This window comes from Neodiprion lecontei, chromosome 1 (assembly GCF_021901455.1).
Source record: "Neodiprion lecontei isolate iyNeoLeco1 chromosome 1, iyNeoLeco1.1, whole genome shotgun sequence".
Lineage (NCBI taxonomy): Eukaryota > Metazoa > Arthropoda > Insecta > Hymenoptera > Diprionidae > Neodiprion > Neodiprion lecontei.
This window is the reverse complement of record NC_060260.1, coordinates 36591991-36609713: the sequence shown is the minus strand read 5'-3', so window position 1 is coordinate 36609713 and position 17723 is coordinate 36591991. Positions and strand designations below refer to the sequence as shown.

General features: G+C 41.5%; 4 protein-coding genes across 7 annotated transcripts; 2 read left to right on the top strand and 2 right to left on the bottom strand.

Moving 5' to 3' along the window:
* The first annotated feature begins 642 nt into the window (after positions 1–642).
* Positions 643–3376, top strand: LOC107224634 (potassium/sodium hyperpolarization-activated cyclic nucleotide-gated channel 1-like). Its single transcript, XM_046746681.1, has 9 exons — positions 643–702; positions 797–1035; positions 1212–1430; positions 1556–1727; positions 1885–2027; positions 2158–2346; positions 2407–2659; positions 2800–3009; positions 3068–3376. Exons 1-9 carry the CDS (start codon positions 643–645, stop codon positions 3374–3376), a joined length of 1794 nt encoding a protein of 597 aa, XP_046602637.1.
* Positions 2557–15968, bottom strand: LOC124292629. The gene is made up of 2 exons (XM_046729920.1): positions 15726–15968; positions 2557–5365 (listed from the first exon to the last, which is right to left on the bottom strand). Exon 2 carries the CDS (start codon positions 5297–5299, stop codon positions 3944–3946), a length of 1356 nt encoding a protein of 451 aa, XP_046585876.1. The 5' UTR covers positions 5300–5365; positions 15726–15968; the 3' UTR covers positions 2557–3943.
* Positions 7669–10982, top strand: LOC107224639 (sentrin-specific protease 1). Of its 4 annotated transcripts, none has more exons than XM_015664778.2 (4): positions 7669–7804; positions 8067–8170; positions 8512–8629; positions 8756–10982. In XM_015664778.2, exon 4 carries the CDS (start codon positions 8873–8875, stop codon positions 10625–10627), a length of 1755 nt encoding a protein of 584 aa, XP_015520264.1. In that variant the 5' UTR covers positions 7669–7804; positions 8067–8170; positions 8512–8629; positions 8756–8872; the 3' UTR covers positions 10628–10982. The 4 variants fall into 4 exon arrangements, with proteins under 4 accessions (XP_015520264.1, XP_046585859.1, XP_046585854.1 ...); XM_046729903.1 differs by having other exon boundaries at positions 7692–7804; positions 8052–8170; XM_046729898.1 differs by having other exon boundaries at positions 7694–7828.
* On the bottom strand, positions 11896–17488 carry LOC107224640 (inosine-5'-monophosphate dehydrogenase). Its single transcript, XM_015664779.2, has 2 exons — positions 17468–17488; positions 11896–14835 (listed from the first exon to the last, which is right to left on the bottom strand). The coding sequence occupies exon 2, from the start codon at positions 14307–14309 to the stop codon at positions 12747–12749; it is 1563 nt and encodes a 520-aa protein (XP_015520265.1). The 5' UTR covers positions 14310–14835; positions 17468–17488; the 3' UTR covers positions 11896–12746.
* Positions 17489–17723: the final 235 nt, after the last annotated feature.

The window sequence follows — 17723 nt, the reverse complement described above, 5'->3', positions numbered from 1 at the left end:
TGAAGATGGTGGAAAAAAAACGGTAAATCGCCTAAGACTAGAGCAACTTAAACTACACGAATGTACGTCAAATCACCGGTTTGCAGGCCAGAATTCACGTTTTTCACCGCGCGAATGCAGAGCTTATTTTTCAAATGGTGAGAGGCTAAGTCTTTTCAATTAAGCTCTCCAAGAAAAAAAACCCATACTTGTAGAACGCAAAGTTTAATTGACGAATGCGAAATAAATATTTCAATTATATCAAATCACCAGAACAAAGACGAAACAATGATATTAATTTCAATTTTAGGAATATTGCGTACACTGTGAAATGGATTTTTATATAAAAAAGCTTCGTAATTTTTCTATAATTATCGAAGATATTAACGCAGAAAGGATGATATCTTGAAAATTTGTAACCATCTACTTTTACTTGATATTACAATGAAGGGCCAAATGATTTTATAAAAATTTGAATTAATAGATGTTGATTGTGAACAAATGAAGAATTGTAGCTGGAGAGTAAGCGAGACCGTAGACATCGTTCACCTAAAACATAGTGTTTATGACATATGATATTATGATATATGATTATTCTAGGAATATAGTAGAATCACATAATAATATTAGCATAACTGTTATCCCCTAATTACCTTAAAGAAAATGGATTTAATGTTGCTCGTACCAACATCTAAGGAGCAGTTAAACTCGGATGCAAATCAGGTGGGTGAACAAATTTTTGGTTATAACTTGAGCTCCAAATCGCAGAGGTGCATGTTTGAATATCTATTCCAACGATTTACGTGTGGATCATCAGTCATTTCCAGCTACCAGACACAAATGTAAAATGCCCCCTGAATGGGACGAGCTAAGGAATGTGATAGTAGGTAACGGACCTTGTGCTGAAATTCGGCGATGGTTTCGTCGTAAGTGTTTAGTATCGCAAAAGCATCCACAAACGCAGTTCTGCTTGCGAAGTAAAGCTGCAATCTCATACGAACATACTAGACACTTGAATTTATATGCCTACATGATACATCCATTCAGCGAATTCAGGTATGTATGCTAGAAACAAACTGCAATCCAAATTTTTTGCAAATTTAAGCGATTAAACGCCAAAATGAACCAAAATCTCACACGAATAAATTTTAATAAGTTTATAAACGTTTTCTTCGTGCATAAGTCGAAAAACAATAGTTTATTGAACTTAAAGCGTCGTATTTATTGCGCAGGATATTCTGGGAATCATCAATGATTTTAGTGGTGATCGCGTCCATACTGTTCCAACCGTTCCACGTTACTTTTCACCGTGATTCAGAAATCGGAGAATGGTTCTTCATCGCGGTGTTCTTAAACAGTATTTTATTGATCGATATTGTGCTGTGGTTTATGACCGGACACCACGACTTCCAGACAAACGTTGTTGTGTTGGAACCAAAAATTGTTGCACGGTACTAATTTACCCACAAATTGAGCTACAAATTTATCACAAGATTATCATACAAGCCATTAAAAAAAATTAATTCATCGGTAAGAAGCACAATAAGTTGATTACATCATGATCATATGCTTCCAGTAAATATATCATGGGCTGGTTCTGGATCGACGCATTGCCAGCCTTACCAATCGAACTGTATTTTATCTTGTCGGGAATGGATCTACATTCCCACCAAGTGTACTTCCACTTTCAAATGCTCAAGCTTTTGAAATTGCGAACTCTCATAGTATACGCACGTCGCATGCGTCGGGTGAGTGCTGTCAATGATAATGACGCAATTGTACCGATGAATAATAAAATTTCACCAAACTTGACGGTGAAAATTTGGAAAACATTTTCATCGCGGTAATTTTTGTCTTTGTGTTATCGAATTTCACTCTAATATTAAAGTTTGTTACAATTTTCAGGTTTATAACGTGTCGTTCCAGATGTACAAATCCTTAGCAATATCAATCTCGATTGTATTAATTCTTCATTGGGCAGCTTGCGCCGAATATTATGTTTCTGCGACTGTCCGGCAATGGTATCTTGAGTCTGGCGTGGATCACGAGTGAGTGCTGCTGTAATTGTAATCTATCGACAAGCTTCACATAATATCTGTGCGAGTTTTAAATTACCAATAGTGGCTTGAAAGAACGATGAAAGTGATGCGCCTGAAATGAATATTTATTTCCCCAAAGTAACTGGACCACTCTCCCACACGTGGCACAAGGCAATACTGGGTACAAGTACAATATGGCTTTGTACAGGGCAGTTGCAGCCATGGTCAGTGCTTTGAAATATGATAGTTTGTCTTCGGTAGAAGATGTTACGTTCGATGTAATCTTCTCCATATGCGGACGAATAGCAAACATCTACTTAATAGGCAGGTGTTTAATAGTTTTTACCTGTTGTTCAATAGTTTTTATTCCAATAAGTTGATCATTTAGATTTATGGTGATACCGCAGACTGACAATACCTTATATGGTTCAACAGCGCAGTGGCTTGAGCTGACAAACGCTTGTCAAGGTACAAATAACAACTATTTACGACTTGTGCCGCAATTGCAGGAATATATGAGACACAAGGAACTGCCTTCTGAAATTCAATACCGTCTCACAACCTACTACGAATATTGTACACAGAGATCTATTGATTTGGAAAAAAGTATCATGAGTGAATTATCAGCGCATTTAAAAGAGGTATACGAGATTTTTTTTTGAGGACAAATTTTTTAAATGACTGCTGCTTCCGTATTTCTCCATTCTTATTGAAGAAAAAATGATCAAAATTGATGTTTCAAACGACAATCACTCAAAAGATGCTGATTTTATCTTTGTAGGAGCTAACGCTGCATAATTCTCGGAAGTTGGTTGAAAAAGTAACATTATTTAAGTGCTTACCAGAAGCCCTCGTATCGCGTATTGCAATGTCTCTGCATACTGAAGTCTTCCTTACAAATGACATAATATTCAAGGCAGGGACAACCGGGGACACGATGTATTTTATCGCTTCCGGAACGGTTGCCATATACACAAGTTTAGGAAAAGAGGTGAGTAATTTTTACATCTGTAGAAAATTTTTAATTCACTTCAACTGTTACTTGTTAGGTCTGCCACCTGAGGGATGGAGCGCACTTTGGTGAAATAGCCTTGATAATGGAGAACGATCAGCGGCTGGCGAGCGTTGTGGCGGTCGAGATATGCGAGCTTTACGTTTTATCCCGCGAAGATTTTCAGCAAGTCATCGAACCGTTTCCAAACCTTATGAATATCCTGCAGAAATTAGTTCTGGAAAGATTGGAGAAGACTGTATTTTTAGGCGACCTGTATCGTCTCGAGGGAAACATACCCGCGGATGTTTTTAATAACGATAATCAGCGTTCTAACTCTGTGCGGATAGAGAATGATAAAACATGATACTACCTCTCCTCTCGAGTGCATTCTTCCTCTCCTTTTTCCGATCTGTCAAAATTTTTTACCGTCCTATCACATTTATTCAAATTGGTACGCCTTTTCGTAGTGCCAAGATTTAGGAGCAGCATACCTGGAGTTTTCAGTGAAATTCGCTGATCAACGCCAGCAGATAGGCAACCGAAGGACGCTATATTTTGAAGATGCAGTAACACAAACGCCAGCAGATAGGCAACTAAGGGTACTTTTTGTATCCCTACATGTTAAAAATGTAGCTTTAGTTGCCTATTGTCTGGCGTTAAGCGGTAAGTTTTAAAAGCACTGATTTTTACGATATCATGATATTCGTTTCTTGGCATCGTTGTCTGTTGAAAAAGGTGAATTATTTTAATTACCTCTGCATCCCATCGCTTTCCTCGATTACATATGGAATATATACTTACGATATTTCTTGGTACGTTACAAACCGAGATTCTGATTTACTATACCCTATTCTGCCAGTATTATAACGAATCGTCATCGACTATGACGAGTACGAAAAAACAGAAACCTGATACGAGCAACGATGCCGCATTATCTTTTCATCCGACATGGAAGGGTGGTTTTGTGATTTCGAGGTAGCCTGTAAGATTGCTGATAGACGGTGGTGAGGCGCCAATGTTCGGGATAATCGGTGTCTCGACATCCCTTGACGACGCTGAAGGGTGGAGTGAGAGTGTCAATGCAAAAGGACCTCCTGGCGAAGGGGGTTCTAGGTCTAGGCACGTTGAGGCTCGTAGGAAGGCCGTTCCTCTGGGGATCATCACCGGGCCCCATCCTGGGTCCAGCAAGCTGCAGAGCCTGTAGTCGCTGTTGTCGCCTGTGCAGCTCCTTCTCTTCGTCTTTGGTCCTTTGTTCGCAAGCGGAGCAGTTCCGGAGGTAACCGGCGTGCTTCCGTTTGTCACGTCTCGGAGCTTGAGGCGAGCTGGTGTAGCGTTTCGCGAGGTCAAGTTCGGCCTCGGACAGTCGGATGTCACCGAACCCCTTGCAGAGGTGGCACTTGCTCGATCCCTCCAGAAGTTTCCTGGCACGTCCCTCGTCGTCCTCTTCTTCGGCTTCCGTTTTGTATCTCGTGAGGACGCTGATCCTGCTCCTGGCGACGGAGTCGTCGTCGACGCACGGCGAGTGTCGTGGAGAGCCACATCGCGATCCTTGATCCTTGGAGATCGCGGTTCTGCACCGTTTTTCCGGATGATGAGGCGGCGCTTTGACGAGGCGTTCAAATTTCCCAGGATCAGCGGACGCCGCCCTGGGCCGCGAGAAATCTGGGGAGTAGATTTCCGGGTTAAAATTTTCGGCCGGGTGCTGGACCAGCGTGAAGATCCCAGGAGCCGGACCGCCGTCGGATCCGTCGATGTGAACCGGCCTTCTAGGCTCGTAGATCGGATCGATCGGCGCGTCCCAGCAAATCGCAAGGTCCATTCTAGTTTCGGGTACCTTGCAGCCGAGGAGAGGACCGGGCAACTGGTTGAGACCCTGGTTTCGCGGTCGCCGTTGGAACACCTTGGGGGTCACTTCCTGGTACTTTTTGTGAGCCTTGTAGGAGTTCAACGAGCCGCAGGATCTCGCTCGGCCGAAATTCATGTTGGCAAAGACTCGGTCGTCGACCCGATCCGGGAGCGGTTGGTGCTCCAAATTTTCGGTGTGGAATTTTTTCGCTATCGCGAAGTTGTCCCGGCACGTTGGCATTTCCATTGGACGATGAGTGTGCTGAATTTTTGGTGGACGCAAGACTCGAGGTCCTGACGTGCTTCTCTGCAGCGACGAGCGCACCTTTAAATTACCCGCCACGTACTTGGGGATGTTAAAACCTTCCGGAGGACGAAATTCCGGCTTTGTGTAACTTCCCGGACAGTACAAGCCGCACTCCCTTCGGTCCTCCTCAATCATTTCTAATCTGGTATCGTTTTAATTTTTTTCATTGCCACTATGCCTCTTGGCACAATTCATCTTGTTCTGAAATTATAATAATTGACAATTTTTAGACGTTATAATCATTATTCATGGTCTTTATCGATAATGAGAAAGCGTAATGCCAATGAATTTTTATTCCCTCATCCATTTGCGCGATTTTCTTGTCATCGTGCATTGAGAAGGATTGTAAAAAACATTCTATACCAAACAGCTGAGTCATTAATTAAGCTTTTATTACAGCGTTACTAGATTGAATAATCAATTAAAGTAATTAATAATCGAACAATCTACAATACACGATTTACTCACCACGATCATTGGAATAAATTTATTTTATAAATCCACTCATTTCCAGATTACGAATAGTTAGGCGAAATCCCCATCAAAATTGATTATCATATATTTCTGTGAATTCATAGATTCACATAAACACTTGGACTTCGTTCCGACCAGATGTAAGGTGGCTTTATAAGCGTGACTAAATTGTATCATCATCTTTCGGACGGTTTTGTGGTACTGCGGTATCGGTTCAACGCAAAGAGAAACCGTCCGGTTGAATGTTATACCTCGAGAATCGAGTTACGTACACTGAAGCGTGTTGGACAAGGTCTTTCCAGCGAGTCTGTCGAGGAACGCCGAGTTACGGAATGTTTACTTGCTTGACAACGGAATAGTTCAATAAGCGGATATACATCTGCAGGTATACCGCGTACTTTCAGATACCACTGCTAAAAATAATTTCGGGGCTGGAGATGGCGTGATAAACATAACATGCAGAGCTGGATGGCACATTATACTCTTTGCTTCGTGAAAGCTAAGTTCATACCATGTAATTTGTCATATCAAGTTGGAGTCATTCCGTTTTACACCAAAAAAAAAAAAAAAACACCCTCTTCAAAAGCATCTTCCGCATGTAACGTAAATCCGCACAGGCTGCAGCCAAATACAAATAAAACGATCACGTTTAAAGTAATGCTGTTTCTCAAAGGTATATGATTGGATGATTGATCGACAATTGCTCATTTTCTTGGAGGGTAAATCTTTAGTATTCCGACTGTTGTCAGTTAACGGGATTTTCATCAATTGGTGGGCTGCAGGTGCAACGTGCATAAAAAATTCTTGCACAATATCATCGCACTTGGACTAAGGTTGGCAGGCAGGCTAATCTTTCTAAAGTATACGTGAATACGATTTGGAGTGGTAAGTTGCAAATAGCATTTGGATGTGTCGTTGACTGGATTACATCATGCGCAGGATTGGGTTATGATGCAATTTTGTGAAGTGATTCACGAACCTGGAGGACGTTCGTTTCCTTTTCAGTCGAATTCAAATAAGAAATTACAAAGGCAATGTGGAATAAAAATTTTATCGGATAGGCAAAGTGGGTTAATGATCGCATTCGGATGCGTGCTGCATCGCTTGTATTAGGGCACCTATTGATTTCCTGTGCCTTCCAAGAATAAATTACAACAGTTTCAAATATAGGTCGTATTATTCAGTGGCTGGTGGCATTAAATTAAACACGAGTGGCTACCTGTTTAGAATCGCTCATCGCGAGAGAAGACGAAGCATCTATCAACAGAATCTTATCACCACAGCTCTTGTTCATCATGAGGATTTCTGATAAGAGTTAATTGTGATTTCTTGGATTTCATCGTTGTGGATGAAAATTCGGAAGAATTCAACAAGATTTAACACGTTGCAGCTCTAATGCCAGTAAGGTGCATCTCGTTTATTTCATCAGGTTTGGAATTGGAAGACTTTATTGGGTAATTCATCTCATCGTTAGTTGAAAAGCTTTTTAACGCTTCGCTTTGCACTTCACATTTTGTGCGTTCTATTGTTATAATTTTTTTTACAATCCGTAAGTGTTGCACGCTGCTTGCCCGAACTACTGCAATATTTGCAAATTGCAAATTTTTATACATCGTACGGATATTTTATCCATAGAAATGAAGAATCGATTTTTGCCACGAATGAGCGTGTACAAGCTGAAAGTATGATTACACTACTCAAAATGCCAAAGCAATCGATGTGGACTGTTAAATTTTAACTTTCATGAAATCTGATATTTACTCGAAAATTGTTTTCATACAAATAACAATACTACATCGTTTATCTTTTTCTTGTTTTATGTGAGAATTATTTAAGTAACGTCAGATACCCATCTTAACAGTGAACGCCTTCACCTGATTATAGGGCAAAAATTGGTATTTGAATTTCGCGCAGGTTCGACCAACAATGTCGAACAATGAACTTCAAATCACTGGCACCGCCCCTCGACGTGGAAAAAGTAAATAAAAAGAAGCTGGTAACTAGTCATTATGAACTCAGTAGATTTGAGAACACCGGAATCGAAACGATGAAATGTCCGGAGGAGAAAATAGGAGATACCAACACAACAGATTAGATATTAAGTACAGAGAACGCAAAGGTGTCCGAGATCCAGTCAATAACGCGTTGGATGACCGTTACAATCACGTAAAGTTTCGGTATTTAAAAATTGTGCGTGCCGCAGTACACGAAATTAGCAAAACCGTTTTGCGGTCCGTGTAGTCATAGTTTATTCGGCGCCAGTGCATACGCCCCGCTTATATGTGTTTATCTTGTAGTAATTGGGTTTCCAGCATTTTTAACAGCCTGCACTTGACGCAGGGTGCATTAGAATACTATTTTCCTATATACATGCTTTTTTGGCTAAGTGCATAATTTCTATTTAAATCCGCAGTTGTGTCTTTCACAGGCGTGTCGCGATACGCCGTATTTCTGGGAAAAAACTACGCGGCTCTTAGTCGTCGCGGTTATCATGATTGAACTGAGGATGCCAGCTGCAATTATCGCTGTTGTGTAAGTTGCTCTTCTCGTCTACTCCTCTCCCAATATTACTCCCAGCAATTTCAGCTGTGATCTTCACCTGAAAAGATGCTGGAATTGAACGATTCTTCGGTCGATTGACGGCACTTCAAAAAGTTAGGTTAGGTTAGGTTAGGTTAGGCTGCTTGTAACATTTCTTACAGGTTTGTGGTGTAACGCGATATAAAAAAAATTCAGGGTCGGGGTATAAATATTTCCCCTACCTTTTTATTTCTATACGCTATACAAGTCCTCAAACATTTATAATTCGATTGTAAGAAGATGCGATTCTTTTATCCTCGAAAAAACTCAGGAATAATATACTCGTTTTTCAGCATGTGAAATATTCCTTCCAATGGCTAATAAGATGCGGTAAACTCGTCTGTGCTTCGCGCTCCTTAAATAAAAACTTTTGCGGAGCCACCCAAGAGTAGCATTGCTGGAATCAAAAAGGTGAGAATCAGCGTTTGATGCAATCTGAAGAATTCAATTGCTTTGGAATATATTAAAATGATGTGCGGATAACTTTTCTGCAATTATATGCTGCTGGTCATTAAATCACCGTATTATTATTTGCAGATTTACGACTATCTCCCCATGACATGGTACTGTGAGTGAACTTATACCGAATGATCTTGATACTACAGAGACAGAGTTTGCTTTTGAATTTATCACCTGCTGAAATCACCAGCCATTATGTTTCTGTTCGACTACTTCAAGAAGCTCTTCGGTTATGCTGATGAAATTAGCCGGAAAAGAAAGATACCCGATTCGCCAAGTTCGAGCGAAATATTTATTCCAGTTAAAAAGCAGTGTCGTGATCTCGAAATGGGTAATCTTAAAACTAAACTCAGAGACTATCGATATAGTATCGAGGATGACGACAGTATAAAAATATCAACAAAATCACTTTATCAAGCAAAATATACCAAAAACTTATCAAACGGAATCAACAGCGAAAATTGCGAAGGCTTCAGTTCTGCAAAATTGGGGAGCACCATGAAGCCATCCAAGAAAGGTACTCACACTCCCCGTTCCTCAAAATGTGATGGTTCTGGGTTTGACTGGCCTGCAAAGAATAGCAATCTAAATGCTAACAAATCTACAGACAGTGGGATGTCTACTTTGGCAAAGACATCTTTGTTACGAGAGAAAATGCAGTATGGGGAAATACTGCAGAATTATATTCCAGCTAGGATACAGGAAATCAATGCAATTAAATTTACCAAGGCAAAAGGATGTGCAAAAGGTCCTACAGAATTAATCCATTCAGAGAAATACAAGCCTTGCCAAAGGCAGCCTTTAGGCAAATCAACCAATATTCTTTTTCCTACCTCAAGTTCTTCGTGGTATCGGCACAATGATTTCACGGATAGAAATACCGTCCCAGAGATAAAGATTGGCGAACATGATCCAAATCGTAGAAAATCCACACCAGTGGGTGATGTCACCAGACATGAAACTTCTCTTCCTCTTCGTAATTCAAATGTTGCGCGACAGTCCTTTGGTCATAAAAACACCACTGCGAACTCGCTGCGAGACCTACTTGCGTCGAAAGCAGTTCTTAAAAACGATTATATCTCAGAAGTTTCTAAACGCTATGATGCACGCATTGAAGAATGTCAGAAGCAGGCCGAAGAGCTGAAGAGAGAGAAAGACCTTCTTGCCAAACATAACCGACTGACCAGAGAAGCCGTACTTGAAGAACAGTTTCACCGTTCATTGAGGCTATGCGAACCAGTTCTAGACGATACAGAAGAACCGGAGGATGAACCACTTCCAAGTCTTACGAATGAAATGCTCCAAGAAATCAAGCATGCTCTCATTCCTCACCCGCCAAATCAGGTTCTGGTCGAAGGCTTTGGACTTCAGATTACGAGGAAAGACATTCACACTTTATCTGGCTTGAACTGGCTGAACGACGAAGTAATTAACTTTTACATGAATTTATTGATCGTTCGGGGAAACAGTGGCGGGAATTTTCCAAAAGTTCACGCGTTGAATACATTTTTCTACCCAAAACTACTTTCCGGCGGTCACTCGTCGCTGAAACGTTGGACGAGGAAGGTCGACATATTTTCAAAAGAAATGCTCGTCGTCCCCATACATCTCGGAATGCATTGGTGCATGTCAATCGTCGATTTTAGGGACAAAACTATTCGTTACTTTGACAGTATGGGCGGAAGTAATCCTAAGTGCCTCAATGCTTTGAAACAGTATCTCCAAGACGAGAGTTTGGACAAAAAGAAGCAGCCTTACGACATGACGGGCTGGAAATTAGAAAATGTCAAAGATATACCCCAGCAGATGAACGGTAGCGATTGTGGAGTATTTTCATGCATGTTTGCCGAGTACTTGTGTGCCAACAAGAGACTGACTTTCAGTCAGGAGGATATGCCGTATTTCCGCAACAAAATGGTATACGAAATACTTAAATCTAAACTTTTATAACTAAAGTATCTATTTTGAGGAACTGCTGTGAACTGAAAAAACTCCCGAATCTGCGATACTAAGGTGAATAAATGAAGGATGAATTGTTTCCGCGTGTTTTTATCCACAAACTTTTACTGTAATGGAGACTGGGTAAACGTATTACGTGGCAAGATATTCTCAATCACCTCAACATGCTGGATACAGTTTATTCTGAAAATTTACGGACAGTGAAGCTTAGATTAGGGATCTGTTAATTGACAATGTTAATCATTGCGTAACAATGTGATGAATGTGAGAACTTCAACACTGTCTGGTACTCTACCGACTACGAAAACCTGGTGATTAATAAAGTTGCTTTCAATTGTAATGCTAAGCATTCAACTTTGTTATCTATGCAAACAATAACTTTCAAGTGAATCATCAATACATTTAAAGACAAACGTTCAACAAATTTTTTCCCCAGCGCGCTAAAGAAAGAGAGAAAAAAAAGGAAAGCAGACTTTTACACTGACGACTGAAGTGAAAATTCATTTAGATTTGCTACGAATCTTTATTATTATTATTTAATCCGCGAATCAGCTGCGAGGAAAGATCCTACCCCTCGTAAATCGAATAACATTTAATGTTTTGTAATCATCTTACGAGATTTAAAACGTCATTAATTTTGTAATAAACTTTGAATCCAACCAAGCAATGTTTCTTTATTATTGTCAATATTTATCAAGTTATAATTTACTCTGCTTTTACCACAGAATTTTAATCTTCTGTTTATTGCATTGGTGGTTACTAGTCATTTGTTTTTCAATTGTAATTTAAACACTCAATAATTAATTGTTGGTTGTTTGGGTCTTCTAAGAATTCATTCATATTCATAGAGTTGGTCGCGTCATCCATCTGCGACAAGTCATCATTTTCTAAACACTATTTAGTTATCGTTGCTAACATACCTTCATTTGTACAAATAGTTTAACTCTTGAATCATTATTGCCCCCTCCTACAAGCAGCTCTCAACTTCAGTTTTAACAAATGGTATGGCATTTACGTATGATGACAGTTTGATCCAACGTGCAGACAATCCTGTTATGGTGCATTGAAAAATGTTCATCCTGTTGAAGAACGAAACGAGTATCCCAACGAAAAAGTAATAAAAGAGTAACTTGATCGTTTTATTATACTTTTCTTCACGTACCAGTGTAACGATTCATCTGGTTCATTCTGAACTGTGTGCATTTATGCATTCGTTTATCGTTTACTGGTGAATCAAGCTGGTACGTGAAAGTTGCAAATATAATCGTATAATTTTTTTATTGTTGGTACTTACAGTTCACACGTATGCATACCTATAGAATTGGAGAATTCCGCGTACGCGTTTGATTTTAGTTGTGTAAAATATACGGTGTACTCAGTGTCGGCACCGATGCTATGTTTCGACGCGATATCTGTTTAATACTAATGCAGGTACATACATTTCAGATTTAGGCTTTAACATAATTACACATTATCATGTCATTAAAAACGGTTACACTCTCTGCACGGTTTGATAGAATTGCAATTCTAGCAATAAATGTCATAGGTGATAACCGGACAGTATTACAATAAGGTTAATAACGATGGAAAACGAATTGTGAATAAAAAAATTTCAGTACAAAACAAGTCGGCATTTTTTCTCTTGCACGAATTACATGAAGTTCAATTTGAGATAAAAATATTCAAGATACGACTAGAAAAAAACTAGCATTTATTAAGGACAAATTGTAGGCAACATGTGACCACGCACGTATGAGTAAATTTCACGAGTTGAAATCTCAATTGTTAGGCTATCCTTAAAGTTAAAATTACAACTAAACTATCTTTGCCGTCATTTTCTTTCGCCTTGAATATTTCTCCGTTACCGTTGACTGCTGAAATCGATCGTACACTCGGAATAAAATCGCAAGTGTGTAAACGGCGGCCATGTTGTTTTTTGTACCGCCGTTAGTACTCGACTAAAATACGAAATACATCGACTGATAATGTTTTCCACAACTTGAGTAGAGATTGCAACCGATACGCAGAATCGATCACTCGTACGTGCGTGTTCCTGCGTTCGTGACAAAATTTCCCGCATGAGTTTGATTTTTGGCAATGATGAAAAGGTCTAGAAGATTCTCTTCTCGTGCGAGAAGAGACCGTGAACATTTCCCTCAAGCTGTGCCGACTGGGTTCTCCTTTCGAACCTGATCTCCCCGTTGTACACCATCGATCTCAAAGCGGAAACGGACCTAGCACCAATATCCTGGCAGCCGTGTTTGATTCCGCATTGCAGGTAGGGCAAAAACTTAAGGATAGAACCCTTGTCGACGATGGACCCACTGACACCCTGCGCGACCTTCAGCTTGTCCATCTCGTTGTGGTAGTACCTGTCCATCGCAGAACCCTTGGTGTCCCGGCGTTCCATGGCTTCCAGCGAGCCCATTCCGCGGTACTTCTTCAGCCTGACTCCATCGCTGAAGAAGTATTCCCCAGGTGCCTCGGAGGTTCCGGCAAGCAGGGATCCCATCATCACTGTGCTCGCGCCGAGACAAAGGCCCTTGATGATGTGCCCGATGGACTGGATCCCTCCGTCGGCGATAACCGGGACCCCGAACCTCTTCGCGTACTCCGAAACCTTGTAAACGGCGGTCGCCTGCGGCCTGCCGACGGCCATCACCTCCTGGGTGATGCAGATCGAACCCGAGCCCATCCCTACTCTCAGTCCGTCGGCTCCAGCCTCGATCAGGTTCTTCGCCTGGGCGCAGGTGACGACGTTCCCAGCGATGACCTCGAGCTCGGGATACGCGGACTTTACGTACCTCAGCATTTCGATTTGGAATTTCGAGTTCCCCTGGGAAGAGTCAAGGACGATAACGTCCACCCCTGCCGAGGCGAGGCACTTGAGTCTCTCTTTGTCTTCGTCTCTCGATCCGATCGCGGCGCCGACAAGCAGCTGCTTGTTCTCGTCCTTACTGGCGTTCGGGTGACTCCTGTTCTTTTTGAGGTCAGTCCGTGCCATCAGGGACACGAGCTCGCCGCTCTCGTTTACTATCGGGAGTTTCCCCTTCTTCGACATCTCCAGGATGGAATTGGCCTCCTGAAGAGCGACTCCGGCGGGCGCGGTGATCAGGTCCTTCAGCCTGGTCATCACGCCCTCCAGTCTCTCGCCCTGCTGGGTCGCAACGTTCTCGATAAAGTCGATATCCTTAGAGGTGACGATGCCGACCAGCCGGCTCCCGAGCTTACCACTCTCCGTAATCGGCACCCCGGAAAACCCGTGCATCGCTTTGACCCTCAGCACGTCGGCCATCGTGTGATCGGGCGACAACACTACCGGATCCCATATGAAGCCGTGCTTGTACTTCTTCACCTTCTGCACCTCGGTCGCTTGGTACTCGGGCGAACAGTTGTGGTGTATGATCCCGATGCCGCCCGATAGCGCCATGGCTATGGCCATGTCCGACTCCGTCACCGTGTCCATGGGCGTTGATACCAACGGAGCCTTAAGGGTGATCCTCCTGGTCAGCGGGGAAGAGAGGTCGACCTGGTCCGCTGTGAAGTCGATGTACCCGGGGAGGATGATAAAGTCGTTGTAGGTGAGGCCGTCACCGGCGGCGAAGAGTTGGTCGGCGGTCAGTCCATCTTCGGGGACGTCGTCCCGGGTGGCGTCGAACACATAGTCGGCCATTTCTCTCGCGTTTTATCCAGATCAGAGGTCGCGACTGGAAAACGGCTGGAAAGCGGAATTTTTACGGACCGTTCCCGTATTGATTAACCGCACACTCGACGGACAAATCGCCCCGTAGAAGCGACTGCTGTCGATGATACTCGCGACACTTCTAGAGCTTCTCCTCAATCCTCACCCGGCATAACTCGACCCTCGAATGCCGCCTCGCCGGCTTTCTCCCGCTCCGAATGTTCGCCGCTTTGCCCACGCTATTTTACCCTCCGCCAATCACCGGCCAATGGCCAGCTACCGTTGGCTCGGAAAATTCCTCCCCCAACTTTCGACCGGACCTAGGCAACGCTCGACGCTTCTTCGCTCTTGGTTATCATGTAACGATTATCGAAGCCCGCAATTACCGCTCGTTTGTGCATCTGCACCTCCTCGTTTTTTTCTCTTTTCGGCTTTTGAATAAAGTAGCCCACAGTTGTTCTTATTCTGATGGAATCAGCTCGCGCGACAAAATTTCCACTGACAGGGTGTCTAAGACCTGAAAAAAACTTGAAAATTCTTACATGTCACGAAATTTTACTAATGAAACTGAAAATTTTACTCTTTGGTTAATTACTAACTCAGATTCCAGCAATATACGGAATATTGATACTCGTTTATATTTTTTTTTTTTTAATTTCGAGTCTCTTGTATTGACAGATCGATCAAAAGAAAATGTCATTCCTTCTCTTTCTATGCATGGAACATATTTTTATACTTATTGCGCGTATTGATAAGGTTTGTAACGCATAGCTGTGGATCGTCAATAAGGTAATGAAGAAATCCTTATTTTGTTTCTAAAAAAACCTTAAAAGCTATGATTTCCTGGACCCCGAAAAAAGTAGACACCCTGACTGACGTTTTAAACCAAAAAAAAATCTCATGATGTTTATTATGTGATACGGTTATCTTTTTTTCTCATTTCTTTCGTTTTGCGTTTAACCAGCTCCAATCCGGATTTTCACTGCGACCATTTCCAACTCAAACACTGTATGGTAATGCGCTCTAAATCAAATATTTGACATTTCTGCTGCGCTATTTAATTTCACCGTTTTATTTATGCATTCACTGCACACACCGTCGACTACGAACGAATGTTTCCGTTGTTAAAACCATTCTGGACGTTATTTCGCAATTTTGGAACTGTTTGAAATTCGGTAAACCGTAATGAAACGAAATATATTCATATTTTGCAATCCTAGTGCCGTCAAAATCGTTGTAAAAATGAGAAAATAGTGATTTTTTTCTCAACGTTTCGCTACGATAACGTTACTCACTTCAACCTCGTGTTTAAATACTATTATGCAGTAGGCACCTACGATATTCTCGGCTCTCATCGATTTCCAATCGAAGAAGGAACTTTGAATAAATAAGATTTACTTAACTTACATGGTAAGAATTTCGACGTTCCGTAAAGCGGTTTGCTGCGAAAATTTAGCTCCGCGAACACTAATTTGTCCATTTAAATTCTATGCCGCGGTCAGATATCTGGTAAAACGCCCCGATTCCAGTTGCTTGACTGTTGTGAATATGTAAGAGGGTCCATTATGAAAATCATTCTCCCTTACGTGACCACCGATTACGAAGGCAGGTTACTTCACTCACTTACAGTCATCCATTATAGCCTCACTGTCTTTAAATAACTGTTACCTAAGTCGAGAAAAATTCGCTTTTTCAAACCGGAAGGTTATTCAATCGTAACCTGTCTCCTTCCGGAGTTGTCCGCCACCAACGTCCGGCAATTTTATAGATCTATAAATTACCAGCAGGATACCGGCTGACATTTAAATTCTCATTTCAGCCAGGCGTGGTTAACTAATGCTTACGAAATGGGGATAAACTGCTGACTTTAATTAATTCTCACTGATACGGGCTGCGGGTTAAACCGTATTGAAGGTACCGTTGTTTACAGCTTTGCAGTCCTCGTTAAATATCCAACGAACATCGGTCTGATTGGGCATTTACATGACAAGGGACCATGTCCGACAATGAATTAGCAATGGCAGGAATCCCAAGTCGCGGATAATTTCCAGCATTGGTTGTAGGTAATTGAGTGACAGGCTGAATGTGTAATGCAAATGCGTCGTAGGACGGAATCCTTAGGAAGGTTTTGCGGATCAATGTAATCCGACGTGACGCCTGTCCGTATCGTATTATATACACCTACTTCTCAGATTAACCCAGATTTCTCATTCCGAGATTGGGGCGTTGGAATTTCGTCCGGTATTTCCCGCACATGAATATCCAAGAACCTAATTCAAACTTCGTTGGAAGGACTCGACTCCGGTTTGCTTTCCATATACCGAGTCAAATTGACACAGGCAAACTCCTCGCTGCCGTCGAGTTTCTCTGTCGCCTTCTATGCGGCCGAGATTTGACTTGTGCCAAATTGTGTCGGCGAGTGGAAATCCGAAAGTACACACGGCTATCAATGTGCCGGCTCGTGAGTGAGTTTGAATGCAAAGGCTCCCGAAACAACTCTGATTTGGTATTTGATATTAAACAAGAAATCGTGCGAATACGCCTAGCTTTGGCGTAATTGGAGTTTTATGCGCTGTCGTTATTATAATATATACATTGTTAAGGATGTTTAAAAAAAAAAAAAACAATTTGCGATATTCCATCGTGACACCCCCAAAAGAGTTTGTTTAAGTCTAAAGAAAGATTCTGCAAAAAGATCACGCTCATTTGATTTTTCACTTTTTTCACATTTTTTTGTATTAGTGAAGAAACACGTTGCGGCATTTCAATTATTACATCTCTCCTGACATTTATATTTCACCTAAAGATCATGATCCATAATACAACGATATATCATCCGGGAATCCAAGGTTCGCAATAAATTTCAACTATTTTATGAGATTGAATTAATAACGAAAAGATCTTTAGATATACTTTTCAAACATTAACCGGAGACTTGATGTTAAGCAATAAAAAAATTTTTATTCACAATTAGTCATAAATATAAAAAAAATGTATAAAAGTGAAAAATCAAGTGAGCGTGATCTTCCACGTAACGTGGAACGCTAATGTTTTTTGTAACTTAAACAAACTTTTTAGGGGGTGCAATGGTGGAAAATCGCAAGTTATTTTTTTCTCAAACATTCTAATATATCTATACATATATATACCTCTCATCTGCTCTGCAACTTGCCAAAGTATTCCGAGGACGAAAGACGGCGTAGAATTTGCAGGGCGGTTTACCTCACCCTAACATTATATACGACAGTCAATTTGACTCCCTTTGTGATGGAAGGAATATTGGTGGAACAAGCTGTGCAATTTTCAGCCTCTACCGCACAATGTAATTTACCACGTTCGAGTTCCCGCAGCGGAATCGCTCGCTCAATAACAAACGTGCGTGAAGTCGTCTCTTCGAAAATTATT